Below are 26,756 nucleotides of genomic sequence, written 5' to 3' on the forward strand. Positions count from 1 at the left end.
TTTATACAACACAAAACACCTCAAAAAAGAAAAGAAAAAAAAAAAAAGACTCAGGCTAAGAAAGACGCTCTATGCTGTATGACTTCCTCCCCTTCTTTTATATGCCCTTTTCCCAAGATAATTGTCTTCAAATCTTATGTCCTTTATATCCACCATCACATACCCAACCTGTGTGTTACTCAAATCTAGGACTCCAGATACCTAAGCTTTGTGAAAGGAAATAGAGGGACTTTATGTCACCCCCCCTTGGTCAGCTACCTCCACCCTTAGAGAGCACCTGTGGCACACCCCGGGGACATAAGTCATAACTACAGCATCCCTGACCTTAGCTCAGGTCTCAACTCCTAGTCCAGTCCTGCTTTTCCAAAGTGTGGGTTTCCCTGGTGGCTCAGATGGTAAATAATCCTCCTGTATAACGCGGGAGACCTGGGTCTTCGATCCCTGGGTTGGGAAGATCCCCTGGAGGAGGGTGTGGCAACTGGCTCCAGTATTCTTTCCCAGAGAATCCCATGGACAGAGGAGCCTGGTGGGCTACAGTTCATGGGGTCGTGTCATGAGCTAAAGTTGCTCATGAAGCGTTGAGGTCAGTATCTCTAATATTTTTGCTGCCTCTCCCTTCCATAACCTTACATTGCTAATTGCTGAGCACACTAATCTCTGTGCTGTGGATATCCAGAATTGTTATTGTCTGACTGGAAATGTCACATTTTGTTCTTTTCTTGAGGAAAGACTTGTTTGACAGGTTGCTGGATGAAAAGAAAGAAGAGGAGCAGAGTTAAGCCTTAGAACTTGCCTAGGACACAAAAATTCCTTCACTAAGTTTTCTTCCTCATGTACTCAGTACTTAAATTTTCCAAATTTAAAAGGTATCTATATTAAAATATATATTTCAATATATGTATTATATTTAAAAGGTATTATAATAATATATAATTTAATATATTTAACTGACATGTAATTTAATATATTTAATCAAAATTGCATGAGTCAGGCACAAATATAGACTTGGCAGAACTATAGGGTCCAGAAACACAGCCTAGTACACCTGAGAATTTTGCAGCAAGGTAGCATTTTAACTCAGTAGGGGAACAAATGAAGTAAAAGATGGTGGGACTATTCACTAGCATTTAAAAAAAAATTTTATTGGAGTATAGTTGATGTACAACGTGACTCTCCAGCATTTTGGAACAAAATTACATTGGGGCTATATGTTAATTTTTCTACTAAAATTCATTCCAGGTAAAATGAAGATTTAAATATTAAAATATATGAAATCATAAATGAGAGAAACCGGAAGTGAGAGATTTTCTCAGCATGACATAGAATCTAAGAGGCACAAATTTGACCATGTGAAAATGAAAAATGGTCTTGTATAGTAATCAAAAGGAAAGTCAAAAGACAAGCTAAGGAAAATTTTTTCATCATTTTTGACAAAAAGCTAATTTCCTAATGTATAAATTTTAAAAACAGGAACTACAAGCTGGTAGAAAAATATACAAATGACAGGTTGGTAGTTTCCAAAGAAATACAAATGCATAAGAAAATATAAGTGAAATACATTTTTACCCCTTGGATTGAAAAAGATGAAAAAGATTCATAATATCCCATCTTGGCTACTACTACTACTACTACTAAGTCACTTCAGTCGTGTCCGACTCTGTGCGACCCCATAGACGGAAGCCCACCAGGCTCCCCCGTCCCCGGGATTCTCCAGGCAAGAACACTGGAGTGGCTTGCCATTGCCTTCTCCGCATGTTGGCTAGAGTAGGGAAAACTAACTTTCTGACCCTATCAGCAGGAGTACAAATTGTCATAACCTTTGAGGGTAAGTCAATCATTTATCAAAATTTGAAAAATGCTTCCTCTTGGAGCCAACTATCATGTACCCTACAGGCACACTGGCAGAAATACCCCAGGACATATTGATATGTGTACAAGGGAAGTTCACCACAGCCTTGTTTGGAATTGTAGGAGTGGAAAGCAGTATAACAGTCAGTAGGATGTAGCTAAATCAAATATGATCACTTACTACAGTGGAATGCTATGCAGTTGTTCACAAGGATAAGGGAAACATATATTTACCTACATGAAATGATGTTCTTAATGTTAAATGAAAAATGAAAACCCCTAGAATAATATGCTGAAAGTGAAATTCACTCAGTCGAGTCTTACTTTGTGGGTTGCCTGCCAGGTTCTTCTGTCTGTGGAATTCTCTAGGCCAGAATACTGGAGTGGGTAGCCATTCCTTTCTCCAGGGGACCTTCCCAACCCAGGGACTGAACCCACGTCTCCCACATTAAAGGCTGAATCTTTACCGTCTGAGCCACCAGGGAAACCCAGAATAATATTCTACTGTAGTCCATTTATGTGAAGAAAACATAGATATTACATGTGATTACATGGACATGATTGCACAGAAAATGTTTCAAAGACTACATGCCAAACTGACCTTCTTCATGGGAAATGGGAGTCTGGAGGAAGGGAGCTTTTTATTTTATATACTTTTTTGTCTTTTCTTTGTAGTTTTTTAAAAAATTAATGAATAGAGTATGGAAAAAATATACTATGTTCCTTAAATTTATCTGTGGATTCCTATATTTACATGCCCCCATTTTTAACCCTACTTTTAAAATTATTGTTCTATTTCTCAAAAAACAAGCAAAAAAAAGCAAAAATACTCTTTCGACAACTTAAGAAAACAGGGAATTTTCTGTAGCCCAATAACCCATTTAGTGTTTGATAATTCACCTGGCCATGGTTCAAACCACACTAATAAAACCTCTTGAGGATCTCCTAGTGAGACTATGTTCTGAGAGAATGGCCACCCATCTAGTTTATGATCTTCAAATATCTTTGGATATGGATCCCAGAATAGAAGATTTTGTAACTGGATTGATTGCTATAAGACTGTGTCACTATATAAAAAAAAATCCTTTGTTTAAACAACAGATACTGGGGTAAAGTGGAAACACCACGTTTTAGTTTTGCTTTAATTTTATATCTGGAATTGTCATTTCCTTCGTAAATAATTTGCCTAGTCTTTTCAATTTAACATGCCAGCAGATTCAGCTGCCTCTTGGATTTTGCTTTTAAACAAGGAACAGGTATATGAGAGAAAATATCTCAAGTGACTTTGTTTCAAATTGAGACTTTTGCCTTTTTGTCCAACAAATAGCTGTACATCTTTCCGTGAATAGTTAATGTGAGTAACTATTTCCTCTTCTTTCTTGGCCATCCTCTGTTTGTGTCCACATCTGCAATCAGAGACAGCAGTTGGGAACAGCTGTGGAGATGGAAATTGCCCAGATGCTGGAGGAGAATTCCAGGATCCTCAAGTTTGGATATCAGTTTACCAAGCAAGGACCACGAACAAGAGTGGCAGCTGCCATCACAAAGAATAATGACCTGGGTAATGCAGGCATAATATGTGCTGTTAGTAATTACAAGAGCAGGATAACCATTCATTTCTCCACTTCAGATATAACATCTCACAGATAACCATTCCACTGACCTTTGGTGTGAGCCCTTCATCAGAAGTATATTATTACATGGTCATAGGAATCCACATCATCTTTACAGTGTTTTTATCGTGGCATTCTTTCAAGAGAAATTTTTTTTCCTAAGCAGCCTTTGATTTTTGTTTGGTTTCCTTTGTGTATTTACTTCTGCTTTAGTTCAGTTCAGTTCAGTTCAGTCGCTCAGTCGTGTCCGACTCTCCGCGACCCCATGAATCACAGCACGCCAGGCCTCCCTGTCCATCACCAACTCCCGGAGTACACTCAAACTCATGTCCACAGAGTCGGTGATGCCATCCAGCCATCTCATTCTCCGTCGTCCCCTTCTCCTCCCGCCCCCAACCTTTCCCAGCATCAGAGTCTTTTCCAGTGAGTCAACTCGTCTCATGAGGTGGCCAAAGTATTGGAGTTTCAGCTTTAGCATCAGTCCCTCCAATGAACATCCAGGATTGATCTCCTTTAGAATGGACTGGTTGGATCTCCTTGCAGTATAAGGGACTCTCAAGAGTCTTCTCCAACACCACAGTTCAAAAGCATCGATTCTTCGGCGATCAGCTTTCTTCACAGTCCAACTCTCACATCCATACATGACCACGGGAAAAACCATTGCCTTGACTAGACGGACCTTGGTCGGCAAAGTAATGTCTCTGCTTTTTACTATACTATCAAGGTTGGTCATAACTTTCCTTCCAAGGAGCAAGCGTCTTTTAATTTCATGGCTGCAATCAGCATCTGCAGTGATTTTGGAGCCCAAAAAAACAAAGTCTGACACTGTTTCCACTGTTTTTCCATCTATTTCCCATGAAGTGATGGGACCAGATGCCATGATCTTTGTTTTCTGAATGTTGAGCTTCAAGCCAACCTTTTCACTCTCCTCTTTCACTTTCATCAAGAGGCTTTTGAGTTCCTCTTCACTTTCTGCCATAAGGGTAGTGTCATCTGCATATCTGAGGTTATTGATATTTCTCCCAGCAATCTTGATTCCAGCTTGTGCTTCTTCCAGCCCAGCGTTCCTCATGATGTACTCTGCATATAAGTTAAATAAGCAAGGTGACAATATACAACCTTGACGCACTCCTTTTCCTATTTGGAACCAGTCTGTTGTTCCATGACCGGTTCTAACTGTTGCTTCCTGACCTGCATACAGGTTTCTCAAGAGGCAGGTCAGGTGGTCTGGGATTCCCATCTCTTTCAGAATGTTCCACAGTTTATTGTGATCCACACAGTCAAAGGCTTTGGCATAGTCAATGAAGCAGAAATAGATGTTTTTCTGAAACTCTCTTGCTTTCTCCATGATCCAGCGGATGTTGGCAATTTGATCTCTGGTGCCTCTGCCTTTTCTAAAACCTGCTTGAACATCTGGGAGTTCACGGTTTACATACTGCTGAAGCCTGGCTTGGAGAATTTTGAGCATGACTTTACTAGCGTGTGAGATGAGTGCAATTGTGCGGTAGTTTGAGCATTCTTTGGCATTGCCTTTCTTTGGGATTGGAATGAAGACTGACCTCTTCCAGTCCTGTGGCCACTGCTGAGTTTTCCAAATCTGCTGGCATATTGAGTGCAGCACTTTCACAGCATCATCTTTCAAGACTTGAAATAGCTCAACTGGAATTCCATCACCACCACTAGCTTCTGCTTTACTTACTTCTTATGCGTAATCACCCTCTGTTGTTAATCTACACCGGAAGGTGAACACAGTGACATGGAAATTTCCAGTTCACTTATGTTTGACTCCCAACTGTGCTTTTGTACTTGGATTTAAGTATGGTTATGTCTGATACCTTGGTGAGTTACATATGAAATGACCTAATAGAGCTATGTTTTTTAATGGTTAAACTCAGAAGTAGCTTTTTCAGTTAATCCCTCTTTCATCTTTCCTGCTACCCACTCTTTTGCAACTTATGTTAGAATGAGGTGGGGGATGTCCTGGTCAACCACAATGAAAAAGAATGGCATCGATTGGGAAGGCTTGATCTGGGGACATCCTAGCCACCTGAAACAGTATGGGAAAATGACTATCCAGTACCAAGAGTCCACTTGGCAAGTAGCCTGCCAATAATAGGCTTCAGTCCTCCAGACCTTAGAGAAACTAGACAAGGTGTCCCACCAAGTACTGACCTTGGGGAGGGTTCAGAGGGTAGACAGAATGGAAGCTAAGGGTTAGAACTGTAAGAAGGCAGGTGAATGTAAGAGAAACCCAACTAAGACGGTAGGTATTGCGAGGGGGCATCAGAGGGCAGACACACTGAAATCATAATCACAGGAAACTGTGATCTGATCACATGGACCACAGCCGAATGTGGTCCACTGGAGAAGGAAATGGCAAACCACTTCAGTATACTTGCCTTGAGAACCCCATGAACAGTATCAAAGGGCAAAATGATAGGATACTGAATGAGGAATTCCCCAGGTCAGTAGATGCCCAGTATGCTACTGGAGATCAGTGGAGAAATAACTCTAGAAGGAATAAAGGGATGGAGCAAAAGCGAAACCAATACCCAGTTGTGGATGTGACCAGTGATAGAAGCAAGGTCCGGTGCTGTAAAGAGCAATATTGCATAGGAACCTGGAATGTTAGGTCCATGAATCAAGGCAAATTGGAAGTGGTCAAACAGGAGTTGGCAAGAGTGAACATAGACATTCTAGGAATCAGTGAACTAAAATGGACTGGAATGGGTGAATTTAACTCAGATGACTATTATATCTACTACTGTGGGCAGGAATCCCTTAGAAGAAATGGAGTAGCCATCATGGTCAACAAGAGTCCGAAATGCAGTACTTGGATGCAATCTTAAAAACGACAGAATGATTTCTGTTCGTTTCCAAGGCAAACCATTCAATATTACAGTAATCCAGGCCTATGCCCCAACCAGTAGCGCTGAAGAAGCCGAAGTTAATCGGTTCTATGAAGACCTACAAGACCTTTTAGAACTAACACCCAAAAAAGATGTCCTTTTCATTATAGGGGACTGGAATGCAAAAGTAGGAAGTCAAGAAACACCTGGAATAACAGGCAAAATTGGCCTTGGAGCACGGAATGAGGCAGGGCAAAGGCTAATAGAGTTTTGTCAAGAGAATGCACTGGTCATAGCAAACACCCTCTTCCAACAACACAAGAGAAGACTCTACACATGGACATCACCAGACGGTCAACACCAAAATCAGATTGATTATATTCTTTGCAGCCAAAGATGGAGAAGCTCTATACAGTTAGCAAAAACAAGACCAGGAGCTGACTGTGGCTCAGATCATGAACTCCTTATTGCCAAATTCAGACTTAAATTGAAGAAAGTAGGGAAAACCACTAGACCATTCAGATATGACCTAAATAAAATCCCTTATGATTATACAGTGGAAGTAAGAAATAGATTTAAGGGACTGGATCTGATAGATAGAGTGCCTGATGAACTCTGGACGGAGGTTCGTGACATTGTAAAGGAGACAGGGACCAAGACCATCCCCATGGAAAAGAAATGCAAAAAAGCAAAATGGCTGTCTGAGGAGGCCTTACAAATAGCTGTGAAAAGAAGAGAAGCGAAAAGCAAAGGAGAAAAGGAAAGATATAAGCATCTGAATGCAGAGTTCCAAAGAATAGCAAGGAGAGATAAGAAAGCCTTCCTCAGTAATCAATGCAAAGAAATAGAGGAAAACAACAGAAAAGGAAAAACAAGAGATCTCTTCAAGAAAATTAGAGATTCCAAGGGAACATTTCATGCAAATTTGGGCTCGATAAAGGACAGAAATGGTATGGACCTAACAGAAGCAGAAGATATTAAGAAGAGGTGGCAGGAATACACAGAAGAACTGTACAAAAAAGATCTTCACAACCAAGATAGTCACGATAACGTGATCATTGACCTAGAGCCAGACATCTTGGAATGTGAAGTCAAGTGGGCCTTAGAAAGCATCACTACGAACAAAGCTAGTGGTGGTGATAGAATTCCAGTTGAGCTATTTCAAATCTTGAAAGATGATGCTGTGAAAGTGCTGCACTCAATATGCCAGCAAATTTGGAAAACTCAGCAGTGGCCACAGGACTGGAAAAGGTCAGTCTTCATTCCAATCCCAAAGAAAGGGAATGCCAAAGAATGCTCAAACTACCGCACAATTGCACTCATCTCACACGCTAGTAAAGTCATGCTCAAAATTCTCCAAGCCAGGCTTCAGCAATATGTGAACCGTGAACTTCCAGATGTTCAAGCAGATTTTAGAAGAGGCAGAGGCACCAGATATCAAATTGCCAACATCCGCTGGATCATGGAGAAAGCAAGAGAGTTCCAGAAGAACATCTATTTCTGCTTCATTGACTATGCCAAAGCCTTTGACTGTGTGGATCACAATAAACTGTGGAAAATTCTGAAAGAGATGGGAACACCAGACCACCTGACCTGCCTCTTGAGAAACCTGTATGCAGGTCAGGAAGCAACAGTCAGAACTGTACATGGAACAACAGACTGGTTCCAAATAGGAAAAGGAGTGCGTCAAGGCTGTATATTGTCACCTTGCTTATTTAACTTATATGCAGAGTACATCATGAGGAATGCTGGGCTGGAAGAAGCACAAGCTGGAATCAAGATTTCCGGGAGAAATATCAATAATCTCAGATATGCTGATGATACTACCCTTACGGCAGAAAGTGAAGAGGAACTCAAAAGCCTCTTGATGAAAGTGAAAGAGGAGAGTGAAAAGGTTGGCTTGAAGCTCAACATTCAGAAAACGAAGATCATGGCATCTGGTCCCATCACTTCATGGGAAATAGATGGAAAAACAGTGGAAACAGTGTCAGACTTTATTTTTTTGGGCTCCAAAATCACTGCAGATGCTGATTGCAGCCATGAAATTAAAAGACGCTTACCCCTTGGAAAGAAAGTTATGACCAACCTTGATAATATATTAAAAAGCAGAGACATTACTTTGCCAACAAAGGTCCGTCTAGTCAAGGCTATGGTTTTTCCCATGGTCATGTATGGATGTGAGAGTTGGACTGTGAAGAAAGCTGATTGCCGAAGAATTGGTGCTTTTGAACTGTGGTGTTGGAGAAGACTCTTGAGAGTCCCTTGTACTGCAAGGAGATCCAACCAGTCCATTCTGAGGGAGATTGATCCTGGGTGTTCATTGGAAGGACTGATGCTAAAGCTGAAACTGCAATACTTTGGCCACCTCATGTGACGAGTTGACTCACTGGAAAAGACTCTGATGCTGGGAAAGGTTGGGGGCGGGAGGAGAAGGGGACGACAGAGAATGAGATGGCTGGATGGCATCACCGACTCTGTGGACATGAGTTTGAGTGAACTCCGGGAGTTGGTGATGGACAGGGAGGCCTGGCGTGCTGTGATTCATGGGGTCGCGGAGAGTCAGATACGACTGAGCGACTGAACTGAACTGACTGAGTTCCCTGCCCACACGTGCTTACCCACAACCCTGAAGCCCAGCCAAGGTGCAGTGAATGGCACCCAGAGGCTGGCTGGGCATACAGCAATGTTTGCCTTCAAGGTGCAAAGGGTGGGGCGCAGTGGGCAGCAAGTGGGAATGATTAGAGCAGCCGTCAGAAGATACCTGGGAAAACTCGTAGGTCCTCATCTGAAAAAAGGAAAACAGGCAAGACTGGAGGTTTAGAGCAAATGGAGAGGCGATCCTGAGCCCAAGGGCAGCTGTCATGGGAGTAGCTTTTGTCAGAGTTTCTGCATCTGAGGCAGGAGCAGTCTGGGTTATGTAAAGTGAGGAGATGAGATAGGGCCACAGGCCAGGGCACTTTTTTTTTTTTTGCCAAATCCAGAAAGATTAGAGCAGTCCTCTTCCTGTCCACCAGTGGAGCCTGCAGGTAGGGATGTGAAAGGGGGAAGAAGAAGGTTATAGAAGTTGGGAAAGGCAGTCAGGCTAGCTCCTTTGATAGTAAATATCAGATTACAGGGGGGCTTCCCAGGGGGCTAAGTGGGTAAAGAATCTGTCTGTGACGCAGGAGATGTGGGTTCGTTCCCTGGATTGAAAAGATCCCCTGGAGGAAGGCATGGCAATCCAATCCAATATTCTTGCCTGGAGAATCCCATGGACAGAGGAGACTGGAGGAACCTGGTGGGCTACAGTCTATGGGGTTGCAAAGAGGCTAAAGCGACTTGAGCACTCACACACTCACACCGGATTAAATGAACCTTAATCTCTGAGTTTGCTAGACACCTGAATAACACCTTCCTTCTTGTTGTTTCGCTCAGTTGTGTCCAACTTTTTGCGACCCCATGGACTGTAGCCTGCCAGGCTCCTCTGTCCGTGGAATTCTCCAGGGAAGAATATTGGAGTGGGTAACCATTCCCTTCTTTAGCACACCCTCCTTGGAGGTTGCTATTTTGAAGTTTCCATTTAAAACAGGTTTAGAAACGCTAAACTTCTGTGTGCAGCTCCTCGCGGTCTTCAGTTCAAAATCAGAATTGTAAATGTATCATCCTACGGAATTAGTTTTAGCCAGCTGGTGACTGAGTTACACAGAAGCTGAGAAGACGTGCTGTGGATAAGTAAACATGAGCGGGTCACTGTCTCTGGGTTTGTTTCAGACTTCTACTCTGTTGAAATTGGAAAGCTCTAAGATTCAAGTTCCCAACAATCAGACATAGCTTTATTTAAATGTAAATTCCACAACGCACTGGGCTATTCTATCATTTCCATGTGTTGCTATGGATAATTATTGAAATTTTTGATAACTGTCCTCAAGCGTGTGGGATTGCTATTCTGTGTGATTATTGTTGTTTGTCTGAAATTTAAGAAATATTCCCTCTCCTTCATTTTGTCTTTTCAAACCTTTTTTTCTTTCTCATCTAGTTCGTAAAAAGCGAGTTGAAGGAGACCGAAGGTAAACTTCCACAAGAAGAGGCGAAGTTTCCCCATGGCAGCAATTTAAAAACAGAAGCTCTTCTCCTTCTTCACTGGGACCATTTTATCAAAGGTTGTTCATTTCCATTAACCAAGCAACTAATAATTTAATTGTTATTCTTTTTTAGTGCTACATATTTGTCTTGGATTTTTTTAACATATGCAACTGCTTTATTTGCCCCTGGACACCTCTGGTGACTTGTACCAATGGATTTATGCAGATCTTAATTGGTGACAGCAATCAAAAATTATTTAACCATTTTCATATTGGGTTGTCTTGCTTTCTTATGTGAACTTTATTTTTTTAACCATTGAAAGGAACTTAATATATAAATGTGTTTGTAACTGTGATTAAGATAGAGGCCTATCTCTGTTTACATGCATAGCTTTGAGTTAGGCTGAATACATCAGAAGTGTTCTGCTGACCACATGAGAAGTTAGTATTGCCAATCTTTCACTGAATAAGAAAATGTGACCAGCTTAGCACAAATTCTCCCTTAGTTCCAGAAAAGTCACTAAATGCAAATGCCCTGATGGTTGAAGATCAGTGGTGTCATCCTCATAAAAAGAAGACAGCATTATGATATATAAACACAGCTTTAGCAAATAAGTATGAAATATTTATTCACCCACAAATATAGCTTTAAGCCAGACTCATGGGTAGCAAAATGAATTAGCTACTTTTACTGATTATTCCACATACATGATCTTTAACATCACTCTATGGATAACATTTTACAAAACTGTTTTAAAGTTTTCCAGCCATGATGGGAAATTTTTAAATTTTAGTTAAGAGGAAAGCTTTTCAAATAGTACATTCCTAAATAAAACAGTAATAATTGCACCTTAAGGTTGTCTATTACACATGATTACATTATTTTGGCAGATTTTAGAAGCATTTATTGCTTTGTCTTAGGGCAACAAGATCACAGGATGAAATATGAACGTTCAAGATAATTATGTAGATTTTGTCCACATGGCATGATCCATCCAGACATTTGCAAACATCAGGAAAAAAATGTGAATTATTATTTATCCAGTTTGTCATTTCAAGGACAAAGCCTGTAAAAGTACAACTGAGATGACTGCCTGATAGATAGATGCTTGAATCTTTTCATCCAGCAGCCAATAGTGTCATGTTAAGCTAAGGAAATTTGTGACTGAAGCCTTTGGCACCAGCTCTTTGATAACTGTCAGTGCCTAAGGCTAGAATTAATGGCCCTCTGACATTGCCTTAGGCTCCTCTCCCTCCTCTTCCCCCTCCTTTCCTTCCAATTCATTCTCTTTCTTCTCTGTAATTCTGAGCCTTGTAAGATGATGTCCTTTGTCTTGATGATACCTGGAGCTAAAGGAGTTGCTGACTCAGGCAGAAGAATTCACTAAGTAATTGGGTGTTCCTGAGTTGCTTGATAGCAATAAAACAAATAAATGGGAAAACAACTCATACATTATTCTAGTTAGTTTATAAAACACACAGAAACTGGAGAGAAAGTCCTTTCATTAGCCACAAAAGTCTGTCGGGTTTTTCTGTAATATCTTTTCGACCAACTTTTTTGACCTTTTAATGAACTTTTTGACCAACCCAATAAAATTAGATATATACTTGTAAGTGCCCACATCTCTAGTTCTAAAATCTTTTGAAAAAAGAAAAAAAAAAGAAAACAAAATAAAATCCTTTAAGATATAAGAATATTTTATTATACTTTTTGAGGGAATAATGAGCAGAGCATATTGAATTTTGGAAATCACAAAGATTCTTTAGTTTTCTGCTAGATTTCCCTATCAAAAAAAAATAAGTAGTGACTACTATTTGATTTTTTTCTTTCCCTTTTACTCATTTAGGTGTGGTATGTTGGAGCCAACTCATACAGGTTTCACCATTATTAAATTATCAAGAATCTTGCAAACTGGTTGCTAAGTACAACCATTATTAAAAATTAAGTGGCATGCACTTAGCATTAAATAATTATATCAAAAAAACAAAAGTAATAGTCAAAAATACATTTTGCCATTTTCATACTCTTGAGATTATTTGCACCTATTGTGTTTTTGGCACAGATTTTTTTTTGGCAGAAATACTATATCGTGGTGTGCTATTATACATCTCTCTCCAAGTCACTAGTTCTTCCCGACTAAGAAGTTCCGTACTTCTTGTTGGTAGTTTGAAACTGATCATGGCATGGAAATTGATAAATGTTATAAATCAAGACTTTTCCCTGTCTCACCTATCCCCAGGTTGCTGGTTCATGCATCTACCATCAGCATAGCACTGGGTAGAATGTATACAGTTTTTCTTCTTCTTTTTTTGTATACATGTTTTGGTTACCATGCTGCCAAAGGGAAGAACACTTCTGTGTCTTAGTTGTCTTTCTCCTTTCCCTTTAGATTTGTTGCGAATATATTCAAGGGCAGAGTCCCTGACATGCCCCACTAAAGGCTTTCTCCTTTCTGCTGTCATTTACCCTTTCTTGCTTTCTCCCCTAAGAAATCTTGGATCCTACACAGAGTGTTCCCTGCAGCCCCAAGATACTGTGGACCAGGGCTGAAGCAGTTCTTGCTAAACCCTGGGAGGAAGAAGGAAAAAGGACAGGACTTGGTAGTGACTGTGCTGCACTTGTTGATAGTATTAAAACAGAATAATGGGATATTGTCAAAATTTAGCACTGTTTTTAGCTTATAAAATAGTTAGGTCAAATGTATATAGAATCTATTAAATCAAACATTTATTATTAATCAACTTATCATTACCTGTGCTTTTGAAGTAGCTTTAAAGGTGGCATTTCCATGAGTAACTATTAGAAGATAAACTTAAATGTGGAGGGCCTATATATCATTTAATTAACCTAGGACTTCATTTCCCTGTCTCCGCAGTGTATGTAAGTAGAAGTTCCTTCGTGATCCTGAACATGGTTAATCCCTTACCATCCGTCATGGTGGGGCATAATATATATACAATATCTTTATACATATGCATTTTGTCAAATATTATGTCAAGATATTTGGCAGCATCTGGACAATTGATTGAAGGGAGGTCATCTTTCCCCAGACCACCTCCTTTCCCCTGTTAGACTTGTACAGGCCCACCCTAAGTGTAAAATCATTCACCTGGACTTGCAGGCTCCTGTCACCGACACGCATCCCAGCATATGTGGAAGATAACTTTTAGGAGATACATTCTGGAAGTCTAGAGAGATCATGTCATTAGTCCAGCACATCTCCCCATCTGCCAGAAGTGTGTAATGAAAGCTGCTTTATCCACATCAGCACGATTAAATACCTGCCTTTCATCTTAGTAGGGCATAATGTATATAAATGTCGTGTGAATGTGTGTGTGTTGCCAAATATCTACCTGGGTATTTGGCTGCATCTGGACCACTGATTGAAGGGAGATACTCTCTCCCCAGCCCCATTTCCCTTGTTCTTTTTAGAGCTGCTTTAGGCCCAGGTTAAATGTGAAATCACTGCCTAGAAATTGCAGCTTAGGTCACCAACCACCAAATTTCATAGCACTATGGAAGATAACTCTTAGGGAAGCCTGGAGATCATTTCATTGTTCCAGCACCAAAATCTCTCCATATGCCTAAAGTGTATGAGTGAAAGTGCTTTCATCTCCATCAACATGCTTAGGCCCCTTCCTTCCATTTTTGTAGGATATATTGTATATAAATATTTTGTACATTAAAGATTGCCAAATACTATAAAGAAAGTATTTGGCCAAAGCTGGACTCCTGATTGAAGGGAGATGCTGTCTCCCAGTCCCTCTCCCCTCTCCTCTCTGAGTTGATACGGGCCTAGGTTAGGTAGAGAATCGCTGACCTGGAGGGGCTCCTGCAACTCACCCATCTTAAAGCACGCAGTTCATCTTACAATACAAGCCCATCTCCATTTAAAAACTCACAAAGCATCCCAATGCCTATACTCCTCAAAACAATTTCCCTAAGGGAAGCCTGGCACATCAAATCAAAAGAGTGGCTGCTTCCCTTCCAGACAGAAATGTGGCCCCAGGCAGGGCACCAGCATTAAGGAAACCAGTGTGTTCTGAATAACTGCCATGAGAACATTTCAGTCAAACCTGAAACCGATTTAAGCATCGACATGCTTTAAATGTAAGATAGCCCTTTAAAAGTTCCAAGAGTTTGAGGATATTTTCCTTTTTTTGTGGTCATGATGTACTTAGCCCTCTTCTAGGCACTGTGAAGGAGACAGGAAGTGTAAGATTATTATAATTTGACCTGTGCTTCTGGGTTTTGGGGTAGAGTGCCCTTTTGGAAAGTAGATACCATTTTTTAGCTCAAGTATGGATTGCATATGCAAAAACTAGCAGGGATCAGGGAGCTGTGAACACTGGATTCTGTGCTGTGTTACCTATCCCCAGGAGAACTGTTTCTGGAGTTGGGTTTGAAATCATGATTCTGTAGCTTCCTTATTCTCTTCCACTAATGAAGCAATGATAGCTATATTCACTGTAATGAACAGAGAACTAAGAAATATTTTAACTTTGCCTTCCAGTAACAGCAACAGTTTCCCCTTATCGCTCCTAACTTAAAACATCCCTGCCACTCACTGTGCCATCCTCAGTACTCAAGGATGGAGACACATGCAAAGGAAAGGTGTGAGAATGCTTGGGAGCATCAGGCGTGCCCTCTGGATGAAAATCACATGATCAGGCCCCTGGTAATAAGCTGGAGAGAGAAAAGTACCCAGAACTTCAAGGATGTAGTCACTGTTCTTGCTCCCAACTCTAGGTCAGATCAAATTTTGTTTTCTGGTTCAGGAGTTTAGTAGTGTGGAGGGGCTAGGTGCTGTGGAGAAGGAAGATGGAAAGTAATGTTTTTCATAACAGCTATGATTAAACATTCAGAAGATGGATGGAGGAGGAGTGGCAAGGTTTGAATTGATAACCTGCCTATTCTAGAAAGGTTGTACACATATCAGAGGTTTTCCCAGTTCTGTGATGCATCGTTGACTTGGAGGAGGGTGAAGGAGGCTAGACTTTTCTCTGACATCTTCCATGGTAGTCATTCTGAGCACATTGGCTCTGCTAGTTGGTATGGTGGAAGGGCACCATACTAACAGATTTGGAGACTGACTCCTAATCCCATCACCAACACTTAGCAGGTATATGATCATGGGCAATTCATTCAATTGCCTGACAATTATAGACTATATAGGGGGAAGAGCACTGGATTTGGAGTCAAGACACTTGGACACTTGGCTCCATACTTTCTTAGCTGGGAGACTATGGGGCAAGCCACTCAGTCTCTCAAACCTAAGGTTCTTCAGTTATACTATAATGGGGATAATCTTCACTAACTACCTCACAGAGTTGTGGTAAGAATATAATCAGCTATTGGGATGAAAACACTATCCTGGAAAGGGCTATACAAAAGTGGGAGATCATTTTTTATTATCTATTCACTACTGTTTTCCACTGCCTCTTGAATCTGCTTTCTTTTCTTCTAAGCAACAATTATATCTTTCACGTCTTTCTGAATATGGGGAATTGAAGCATGGGTATGATGTCGGGGACTGGAGTTATTTCACTTTCAACATAGAAGTAGGAGAAATGGTAGAGAGGTTCTGTGGGTGTTAGACATACCAGTGACGTGTGTGTGTGTGGGCATTTTCCTGGGCCATTTTGACCCTGGGATGTGGTCAGGACCCTTGCAGAGAGCCTAAGGCTGGACACAGTGGGAAACAAAGAATAATTAAGAATTGAGGGGAGGGTCTGGAGCACCTCTGCTCTCCAGTCAGCTCTGTCACTACTAAGAGGGTGGGTTCGGCTAAGGCTTGAGGTGTGATTGGAGGCCTAGGAAAGAAGACTGTCATGATGGCCCCAGCAGCTATGTAACAGGCTTGAGCCCTGATAGGAAAGGGGAGAAAGTATCACTTGTGAGGTCAGCTCTCCCAGGCATCAGCTGCTTTGTTATCACCAGCAACCTTAGCCCTGATCAGTATTATTTTCTGCTAAGAAAGATATTGAAAGATAGCCTCAAGGGACTTTCATAAGCACTGGGAGGCAGGGACTGTCTCATGAATCTTTGCATCTTCAGTAGCATCTAGTAAGGTGCCTTGTACATAATAGGTGCTTAATAAATGTTGCTTGAATTGAAATGTCCTCCAGCCCCGCAAGAATCATGCTCTATTTGCCACCATGTGATACTTTTGGAAAATAATACTGATTTCGATGTCTGCTCTGTGTGGCTTCCCTAGTGGCTCAGGCAGCAAAGAACCTGCCTGCCAAGCAGGAGACCTGGGTTTGATCCCTGGGTGGGGAAGATCCCCGGAGAAGGGAATGGCTGCCCATTCCATTATTCTTGCCTGGAGAATTCCATGGACAGAGGAGCCTGGCAGGCTATAGTCCATGGGGTCACAAAGAGTGAGACAGTTGAGCAGCTAACACTCTCACTTTTTTCAGTGTCTGACTTTGGGCAGGTCTTTCATCTAATCTTCACTTCCTTTTTAAAATGAGTGAGTGGATTAGATGCTCTCTAGGTCCCTTCCAGCTCCCAAATGTTACAATCCTGTGATTCTCAATGTTTCCATCACCTGTGAATGTGGGTGCTCTTTCCCTCCCTTGCGGCTCCTTCTCTCCTCCCTAGGCTTTGTTTAGAGGAAGGGGTCTGAACATTCCACAGAGCTATTTGTTCCTCTTCAGCGATTTTTACTGTCTTCAGAGTAGTTCTAGAGGAGCAGCCTTTTCAAAAAGGACATTTTAAAATATATTTTCTCCTCAAAACTAGTAGAGAAAGAAAGAAGGAAATGTAAAGAAACTGAGCACAGTAAACATGGCATGTTTTTCATAGATTTTTATTTAAAGACGGAGAGAGTCTGAGCACATATTGACTGGCTAATTGAAGCCAATTGCACAGTACACTGTGCGACTGAGAGAAGCTTGTCCAGGATTAAAACTTTCCCATGGATAATCTAAATGTGGATAGATAAGAATTGGCCATATGGTGAGATGGATAGAAGGTGTACTTTTTAAGGACATTTTATTTTAGTACCAAATTTTGCCAGTGACAATCTTTAGTTAAGAAAGAAATTCTGTGGAACTAAAATTCTCATCTCTGCCACTTTGCTTTTTAAAAAAACCCATTATATTCATGGAATAATATTTATATTTTAATTAAAACTTTATCTTAATTCTGTTTCATCTGTTTAAAGAAAACAAGAGCATTTTTCATTGTATTAAAAAATGTAAAATACTTGCATGCCACCAGTGTGTAATACTTTACCAGTTCAGATGCTTGTAATGTGTGACTTTATGTGTCCCTGTATTATTTTGAAAAGAACAAAGGAAATAATACTTTGTAAGCTGTTTAAACTTATAATGGCAATATTTATTTGGCTAAGTCATTATTGGAAAATGCACATAGTTTTGTTTTTCACTTTGAAACTTTCCAATCAAAGGTAGATATTGATTATATTCATTAGGGAATTGAAGACTAATTTGCCTTTTAAATGTGAAAGTGAACATTTTGAGGGAAACATGTGAAAAAGCAAAATGTATGAAGCGTAAAGTACTTTTCCCGTGATAATTAATAAGGATCCCAGGTGGCATAAATAGATGCAGTGTTTGACTGTTTGGAATTTGCCAGCCTGATCTAATGCTAAGGTAAATGTATACTGTTTTAATTAATCAATATATTTCTGCTTTTAAAGATAATAATGTATTCATTTGTGTCTGGAATGAAATTTCCAAGTAAAATGTACAGAACACTAGGAATTAATAAACTTTTCTTTTTAAAAATGAAAGCAAGGACTGATTTAATCTGGATAATTTTAAGACATCTGGTCTTTTTAAAATAAATGGTTGGCACCATGTTCTCATATTAGAAAAGTACATTTGCTAGAAAGGACAGTTCAGTTCAGTTGCTCAGTCATGTCCGACTCTTTGCAACCCCATGAATCACAGCACGCCCTGTCCATCACCAACTCCCGGAGTGAACTCCAACTCATGTCCACAGAGTCGGTGATGCCATCCAGTCATTTCATCCTCTGTTGTCCCCTTCTCCTCCCGCCCCCAATCCCTCCCAGCATCAGAGTCTTTTCCAGTGAGTCAACTCGTCGCATGAGGTGGCCAAAGTATTGGAGTTTCAGCTTTAGCATCAGTCCTTCGAATGAACACCCAGGATTGATCTCCTTTAGAATGGACTGGTTGGATCTCCTTGCAGTCCAAGGGACTCTCAAGAGTCTTCTCCAGCACCACAGTTCAAAAGCATCAATTCTTTGATGATCAGCTTTCTTCACAGTCCAACTCTCACATCCATACATGACCACTGGAAAAACCATAGCCTTGACTAGACAGACCTTTGTTGGCAAAGTGATCTCTGCTTTTTAATATACTATCTAGGTTGGTCATAACTTTCCTCCCAAGTAGTAAGCGTCTTTTAATTTCATGGATGCAATCAGCATCCGCAGTGATTTTGGAGCCCAAAAGAGTGTCCCTATTATGAAGAACTCCAGGAGTTGGTGATGGACAGGAAGGCCTGGCATGCTGTGATTCATGGGGTCGCAAAGAGTCGGACACGACTGAGCGACTGAACTCAACTGAAGAAGTAGACAACCAGAAGTAGCCAGAGGAGTTATTATCAAAATGAAAAAATACACACACACAACATTCAGCTAAACAGTTCACATTTGTTACAATAAATGGGAACAAGAACACAGGTAACTCAAAGAGGTTAAGTGTTTTACCTTGAATTTTTTATATTAACTTTGGAATTGCTTTCTTTGTAAAGTATGCTGGAATTCAAAACAGGGAACACTAAAAATAATAAAGTTACATTGTAAAGGCTTGTCCTGGAAAAACAGGAAAACCTATTCTTTCTGCTGCCCTGTTGAACTGTGCTCAAACTCTTTGTCACTTGGACTGATGACAAAGTCCAAGAAAAAGCATAGAAGGCCTGTGTTGAGTTTCTGTATTTGCTGTCTCATACCTTTTCATGGTCAAGGAGGTATTGTAATTATCTGAAGAATTATCTTTCAGTCTATGAGACTGCAATGAATAAGCGTTACAGGTGTGCATTTTGGGATCAGAATGTGACTTCAGTTTGTTGTGTGAGTTTCTGCAAATTGCCCAGCCTCAGTTTCTTCACTTCTAAAATAAGAATCACAACCCAGCTTCCCATTAGGGCTATCATGTGGATGCACATGTAAACATTTAGAGCAGTCCCTGGCATATAGAAGGCACTTAGATATCAGAAAAATTCTAACCTAAATAAGTATCCATGGATATTAACAACAACAAAGTTCTCCATTTTATGCTGACAGTGTTAGGAATCTAAGAAGGACTGAATCTTACTAGTTTTTGTGTTTTCATCATCCATCCCGTTTCTGTCAGATAGGCCCTCCCCCATCACTCCATGAATCAAATATGAATAAGATAGAGCAGACTCAGGAGTTACTCCTGACCCACCACCTCACTTAGCTTTTCATGAATCCCCTGACATTTCACCTTGCTTGCATTTGCCCTGCTTTCTGGGTGCCCTTCTTTGGATTTGGCAGTCTGGCCTCAGGAGTGACTCCTTGATTTCGGGTCAGTCGTATGTTATGCTTGGTTTTGTTATGGACCACCTTCTCTTGGTTTGATCATACAACCTTTCTCTGGGGCTGTAGGAAGTGGTGCCCCACACCGTCTCTGCCCTGCTTCCAACTAGCTTCTCAGTCCTACCAGTCAGGGAACATAATCAGATGCCCACAGCGTCCTGCAAGTGTCCCACAATCACAGGGCCTTCATAGGAACTAGGTGTATGTGTGCTTTAGTGAGGTGGGCTACACTTTGGGCCCAACCAACCTAAGAAATGAGATGCTGTCGGAGAATCAATGCATGACTCAAAAGGTGTGGTGGTGGAGGTGGAAGCTGGGCAGAGATGGGAGAGTTCTCCAAACTGTGGACCACTGAACTTACTGGTCCTGAGCAACATTTTAGAAAAGTGTATTATCCACTTTAGTGGTTTGTAAGCACTTAGAAGTGAAGCAGTGATCTCTAAGAGGCAGCATAGGTTCACGTAGAATAAATGGTAGGAAATCATGAGAGTACTGTCCAAAGAACATACAGTGTTTAGATTTCATTGAGACATTTGAGAAAGTCTCACATATCCTTGAAAAATATGGGCTGCACAACAATTCATCAAAGTAATTAAATGGCTGGTTTAAACAGTCTTTTTAATTCATGATCATAAGTAAAGGCTGATGAATGGAAGAATTTCAACCAGAAGGGCTTAGCCACTACACAGCTATTTCCTTGGTGAGTTTTAGTTAGCAGTTCATCAGTAATTTGGATGTGATACTCATAGACTATAGATTGAATCTTTACCTCATGGGCTCCAGGATAGACAAAGAATACTTTGACAGGTTCAAAACTATCTGGACAGGCCAAAATCTATGCCTGTATCGAAACAGATAATATTGAATAGAAACAACAGTACAGTTTTCTACTCTTAATCCAAAAACCAACTACAAAAGATAGAATGGAAAAAATGTGACTTAATTACCATCTGTGTGGATAAAGACTTTCCGTTCCCTTCTGTCGCTCAGTCGTGTCCGACTCTATGCGACCCCGTGGACTGTAGCCTACCAGGCTTCTCCGTCCATGGGATTCTCCAGGCAAGAATACTGGAGTGGGTTACAGTTTCCTTCTCCAGGGGATCTTCCCGACCCAGGGATCAGACCCGGGTCTCCCACATTGGAGGCAGATGCTTTAACCTCTGAGCCACCAGGGAAGCCCTGGATAAAGACTTTAATGTTGACTAAAATCTTAACTGTGAGCAAGAAGTAGAATGTGCCTGCCTAAAAGTTAACTCTAACTTAAGTGACTAGACAAGGAGTCCTGATATTTGGCCAAGAATCTGCAATTTGTCCTGGGCTTTGGGCCTCAGCTTTTGGAATGCCTCAGTTTAGTTCAGTTCAGTTCAGTTGCTCAGTCGTGTCCGACTCTCCGCGACCCCATGAATCACAGCACACCAGGCCTCCCTGTCCATCACCAACTCCCGGAGTACACTCAAACTCATGTCCATCAAGTCGGTGATGCCATCCAGCCATCTCATTCTCTGTCGTCCCCTTCTCCTCCCGCCCCCAACCTTTCCCAGCATCAGAGTCTTTTCCAGTGAGTCAACTCGTCGCATGAGGTGGCCAAAGTATTGGAGTTTCAGCTTTAGCATCAGTCCCTCCAATGAACATCCAGGATTGATCTCCTTTAGAATGGACTGGTTGGATCTCCTTGCAGTATAAGGGACTCTCAAGAGTCTTCTCCAGCACCACAGTTCAAAAGCATCGATTCTTTGGCAATCAGCTTTCTTCACAGTCCAACTCTCACATCCATACATGACCACGGGAAAAACCATTGCCTTGACTAGACGGACCTTGGTTGGCAAAGTAATGTCTCTGCTTTTTAATATACTATCAAGGTTGGTCATAACTTTCCTTCCAAGAAGCAAGCGTCTTTTAATTGCCTACTTCACTATTATTTCCATCATCCTTGAACTTTGTCATGATTCGCGTTTATATGTTTTTAAAGGTTATTCTTATATCTAATCAGTCAACAGTGTCACTGATAAGAACAAAGTATGTCATTTAGATTTGCTATTATTTTATGAGTGTTCAGTTTTAGATATAGGCAGGTATTCTAGATTTAATCTAGTGAAAAATCTCTGTTATTTGTTGCAATTCTACCAATTATATTAAATTATATTGCTGATTGGCTAAGTAAAATCTGTAGTAATTCCTTCATTTTGTGTTCAACATCAATTAAAAAGAAACCAACTCAAAAATTATTAAGAACTTTCAAGCAGCTAAGTAGAGAAATAGGTTGACAGGTACTACAAATATGGACTGAATTAGCTAGATACCTTAGGAATAACAAGTATATCTTTTTTATTCAATAAATGTTTTTAAAACTTTAAGTAATAATACAAGGAAGGATAAGAAGATATTGTATCATAACTCTATTCTTTGTGGAAATCTTTGGTGTACCTAGAACATATAATTTAAAACCAGAATTTAATTCTTACTTAGTTACATTTAGGACATGGCTCTTGTTCATCTACTCACCTCAGCTGAAATATGATTGTCTCCAGTGACTATAGGAGTCTTACAGCTCACAGAGCTTGGAAATTATTATTCCTGTGCTATGTTAAGCTTTACTATTTAAGCACTAATACTTTAAATAATATTAAAACAGTAAGTTAGATTTTGGCATCAGTTTTTAGGTTTATTTGTGTATCCTAGAAATTTCTTTTTTGATAGTGACATTTGTGAGCAACTTTGGCTTTGGCTGAAAATTTGAATTAGCCCTTTGTCATCTGGCTGAAAGGTGGGTATATTTAGTGCACCTCCAGTGGAGGCACAATAGGATATGAAAATATGAGGAATGACAAAATTAATTCCAGCTGATGGCATTAGGGGAAGTTTGAGTGAGAAACAGGCATTTGAGATGGACAGTGAAACATGAGGACGCTTGTAATAAGTAGACATGGAGGTGCTAAGGAAGGATATTTCAAGCTAAAGGCGTTTGCTTAAATCCTTCCTTTAAAATCATACACACCAGCTCTGGTGTCTGTCTTCTCTGATTCCTACCTCCCACTGCTTTAACCAACTCCAAGCTCCCAGGAATGAAATCTTTACCTTTTTTGTTACAACTTGATGTCTTCAGCTTAAGTTTTCTCTGCTTGCCTATAAAATACATTAAAAAAAATAAGTATATCAAGGAAACTATTTCCTAAAGGAAACTTTTGATAACAAGAAAAATTGCCACTGGCATTAATTTGCAAATGATGATTCAGTGCAACAGGCTTTATGAGTTATTCTGGCTGGAAATTTAAAGATAACACTAATTAGGCTTGTAATACATTAAGTAAAGTTACTGTGTCACTTTATCAATCACTTTCACTCTCACTAAACCCAGAAAACGGGAAGTGTACTCTGTTCCTTACTCAAATATTTTACCTAACAGCCTCAGATTTGTTCTCTTCTGTAGGTTAAGCTTAATGAAAGTTACTTCAATTACTTGAAGTGGGGCTAAATGCTTGGGGGAGGGGTGCCATACTACTTCTGTTTCAGAGGCTCACCTTTCATGGAATAGGCACTGCAGTAGTCAGCTTAGCTAGGTCAGTCTATAGTAACAAACAAACCTAACTCCCAGTTTACTTCTTGCTCGTGTTACATGTCAGCACCTGCTTTTGGTCACAGCTCTGATTCCATGTGACCTATTCTAAAACCCAGGCAGAAGGACGAGACTCGATCTGGGACATGCCATTCTCCTGGTAGAAGGAAAGAGTAAGCACATGGGTGGAAATAGCACTCTTAAAGCCTCCACCCAAAGATGTCTTATCGTCACTTCCACTCATTTTACTGGCCAAAGCAAATTCATGTTTATAAGTTTTGCGATGATGATACGACAACATTTGTGTGAAGAAAGAAGGAAAAGAAACTTGAAAATATATACAGGGAGGCACTCCAAATCATATAAGTGGGTAAAGCAGTCTTTACAGGAGAGCAAATAATTGGGAACAATATTGAAATCCGCCATTTAGTTAGATTATTTAGTCAGATTAACCTTTTAGTTAGATTACCCTTTCCACTTAATTGTGTAAATATAATTTTCAGGTTTTGCCTTTTTTTTTTCCTCTTCCACAATTGTGCTTTTCTAACTGTAAGCTAATAATGGCAACTCATAAAGCGTAGTCCTTTAAAAAGAGAGCTCTGTCTCCATTTCAGGATGAGTTTCACTGGATCTTGCCTGTGGAGTCAAATCCTCTCACAGCTGGTGTTTATGGCTGCATCAGAACCTTGACTGGTCTTTACCATGAACCCTGTGGTTCTGTGTCCCATTCATGTGCAGGAGAGGGAGGGAAGGTTATTTATTTCACATATTTATTGAATACCTACTGCATGTTAGGCATTGTTGCAGATGCTGGGGAGAGAAGGGTAAATGATGTGAACTCCTGGAGTTATACATTAGTATAACAAGCAAGATGTTAGATAGCAACAGGGTGCTAAGAAGACAAAGTAAAGGGGAGAAAGGGTAAGATGATCAGAGAAGACATTTCAGAGGTGACATTTGAACAGAACCTTCATGAAAATGAGGGCATGAGCCAGGAGTATTTGGGAGGAATGCATTCTCCAGTATACTGGAAAGAACTTGAAGTGACTGGAGCAGAAAGAGTGTGTGTGTGGTAGGAAATAAAATAATCACGTAAGGATTGGTGGGGATAGTATCTTTGGATTGTATTGGAAATATTTTGGGAAGCCCTAAGTGGTTTGGAGCAGGGGTTGACATGATCTGATTTGTTTTAAAAAGACCCATTCTGGCATTTGTATAGAGAAATAGATTATAGTTAGAGAGGGAAAACAGTGAGGAAGATTCTGGGTTTTGTTTTGCTTTTACAGTTTTATCCAATACTCAAATGTTATTCTTAATGCCTCTGGCCCCATTTGTGGTATTTAATGTATGTGGGTTTAGGATATTCATATTTGTCAGCCTTGTCATTATAATATGATAACACTTGTCTGAAGAAAGGAAAAGAATCCATCACCAAATCACTTTATTTTCAAAAGATGAAGGCATTTGTTAGGGACAAGTTAAAGAGCTAAAAAAGAAAATATATTTAGTGAATGCCTAATACCCCGTATTGGAAGGTCAGGGAGGAAACGTGTCATATTTAAATCAGTCAGATACTGAATTAAAAGCCCTCTCTGCCTAAAGGGTAAAGCAGAAGAAGCCCTATTACTGCAAAGTCCTTAAAATAAACCATATCTGGACAACCCTGCTTCCTTGCTTTTTCAGACACTCTGGTTTGTCAGTTTCTCCTGAGGTGTAGCATGAACTCACAAGAGACTTTCTGATTAGCCACAATACCTATATATTAACTTATAATGAAATATAGAAATATCAAATGAATCCAGATATTCAGCTCATCCAGTAAGAGCACCATCTTCCTGGACTGTATTAGAAAATCTTTTAATGTACCTTAGATGTGGTCACTGCAAGGAGATCCAATCAGTCCATCCTAAAGGAAATCATTCCTGAATGTTCATTGGAAGGACTGATGTTGAAGCTGAAATTCCAATACTTTGGCCACCTGATTCGAAGAGCTGACTCATTTGAAAAGACCCTGATTCTGGAAAAGACTGAGGGCAGGAGGAGAAGGGGACGACAGAGGATGGGATGGTTGGATGGCATCACCGACTCAATGGACATGGGTTTGGATAGACTCCGGCAGTTGGTGATGGACAGGGAGGCCTGGCGTGCTGCGGTTCAAGGGGTCGCAAAGAGTCGGACACGACTGAACGACCGAACTGAACTGACACTGGGTGTAGTTGGAATGTATCTCAAGCAGGCGCTTCATTCTTCTATCTGGCATTTTTTGGTTTGTTTTTTGTTGTTGTTGTTTTTTTTGAAGAACGCGTATCAAAGTGGAGCTTTCTCCAAGGAATGGTTTATTCCCAAAGGGCAGACCAGGAAAATCACCAGCGAGTGATTAATGAATGCAAGGTCATGGCTGTTTCCTCTCCTCAGAGCACAGGACAAAAGGCAGCCATTTCATAGGCCACTGTAGAGCTGTCTTCTAAAGTATTCCAGCCTCCAGAGTGTCCACCTGCCCCAGCTCCCCGCTAAGCAGCTCTTCTATTTTTTCCTCCCACTTACAACAGTTCAGTTCCACTGCCTGGTGTACAGCTTGTAGCTAAAATGCGAGGTTGGGGTGCGGCTGCAACTGATCTCTGCAACATTGTCCCTGGTTTCATACCTAAGGAACTCACTAGGATCACAGTACCCTTGAGGTGACATCTCCTTATTTATGTCTCTCTCGTGCCTTGGCCTTTGTCTCCTTTTCTATCAGTTTTTCACGAAAAATTGAGAGGACTCAAAGTCATGTCCTCACATTAGCAACCAAGCATATAAATCGCCGTGAGTCCCTCTTGACTAAAAGTAAAAAAGGAAATCTATACTAATGAGCCTTTAGCTACTGTTTATAGCTCCCAAAGGGGCCAAGGTAGATAATTCCACGAGCAGAGGTCGTTTCCTCGGGCTGGTGTTGAAAGTGAAGTCGCTCAGTCGTGTCCGACTCTGCGACCCCATGGACTGTAGCCTACCAGGCTCCTCGGTCCGTGGGATTCTCCAGGCAAGAGTCCTTGAGTGGGGTGCCGTTTCCTTCTCCAGGAGATCGCCCCAACCCAGGGATCGAACCTGGGTCTCCCGCATTGGGGGCAGACGCTTTACCATCTGAGCTGGTGTTAAGTTTTGGTATTCGCACCCTCTTTCGACGTCCACCAAATAGAAAATACCAGGGTTTCGCCTCGTCGCGACCTCCTCGCTGGGACTACAACTCCCAGGATGCCCCCCGACCTGGGAGTGCGCACGCGCGTCTGGGGGCGGAG

At 40.8% G+C, this 26,756-nt stretch overlaps 1 protein-coding gene across 1 annotated transcript in view; it reads left to right on the forward strand.

Moving 5' to 3' along the window:
• Positions 1 to 18,108, forward strand: part of TMOD2 (tropomodulin 2) — a 61,594-nt gene extending 43,486 nt beyond the window's left edge. Inside the window, exons 9-10 of the mRNA XM_055436449.2 lie at positions 3,265 to 3,409; positions 10,326 to 18,108. Coding sequence (XP_055292424.2) covers positions 3,265 to 3,409; positions 10,326 to 10,360 — 180 coding nt within the window. The 3' untranslated portion in view covers positions 10,361 to 18,108. The remainder of the gene's footprint in view (positions 1 to 3,264; positions 3,410 to 10,325) is intronic.
• Positions 18,109 to 26,756: the final 8,648 nt, after the last annotated feature.

This window comes from Moschus berezovskii, chromosome 9, assembly GCF_049115385.1.
Source record: "Moschus berezovskii isolate FMDL1 chromosome 9, NW_MosBer_1.0, whole genome shotgun sequence".
NCBI lineage: Eukaryota > Metazoa > Chordata > Mammalia > Artiodactyla > Moschidae > Moschus > Moschus berezovskii.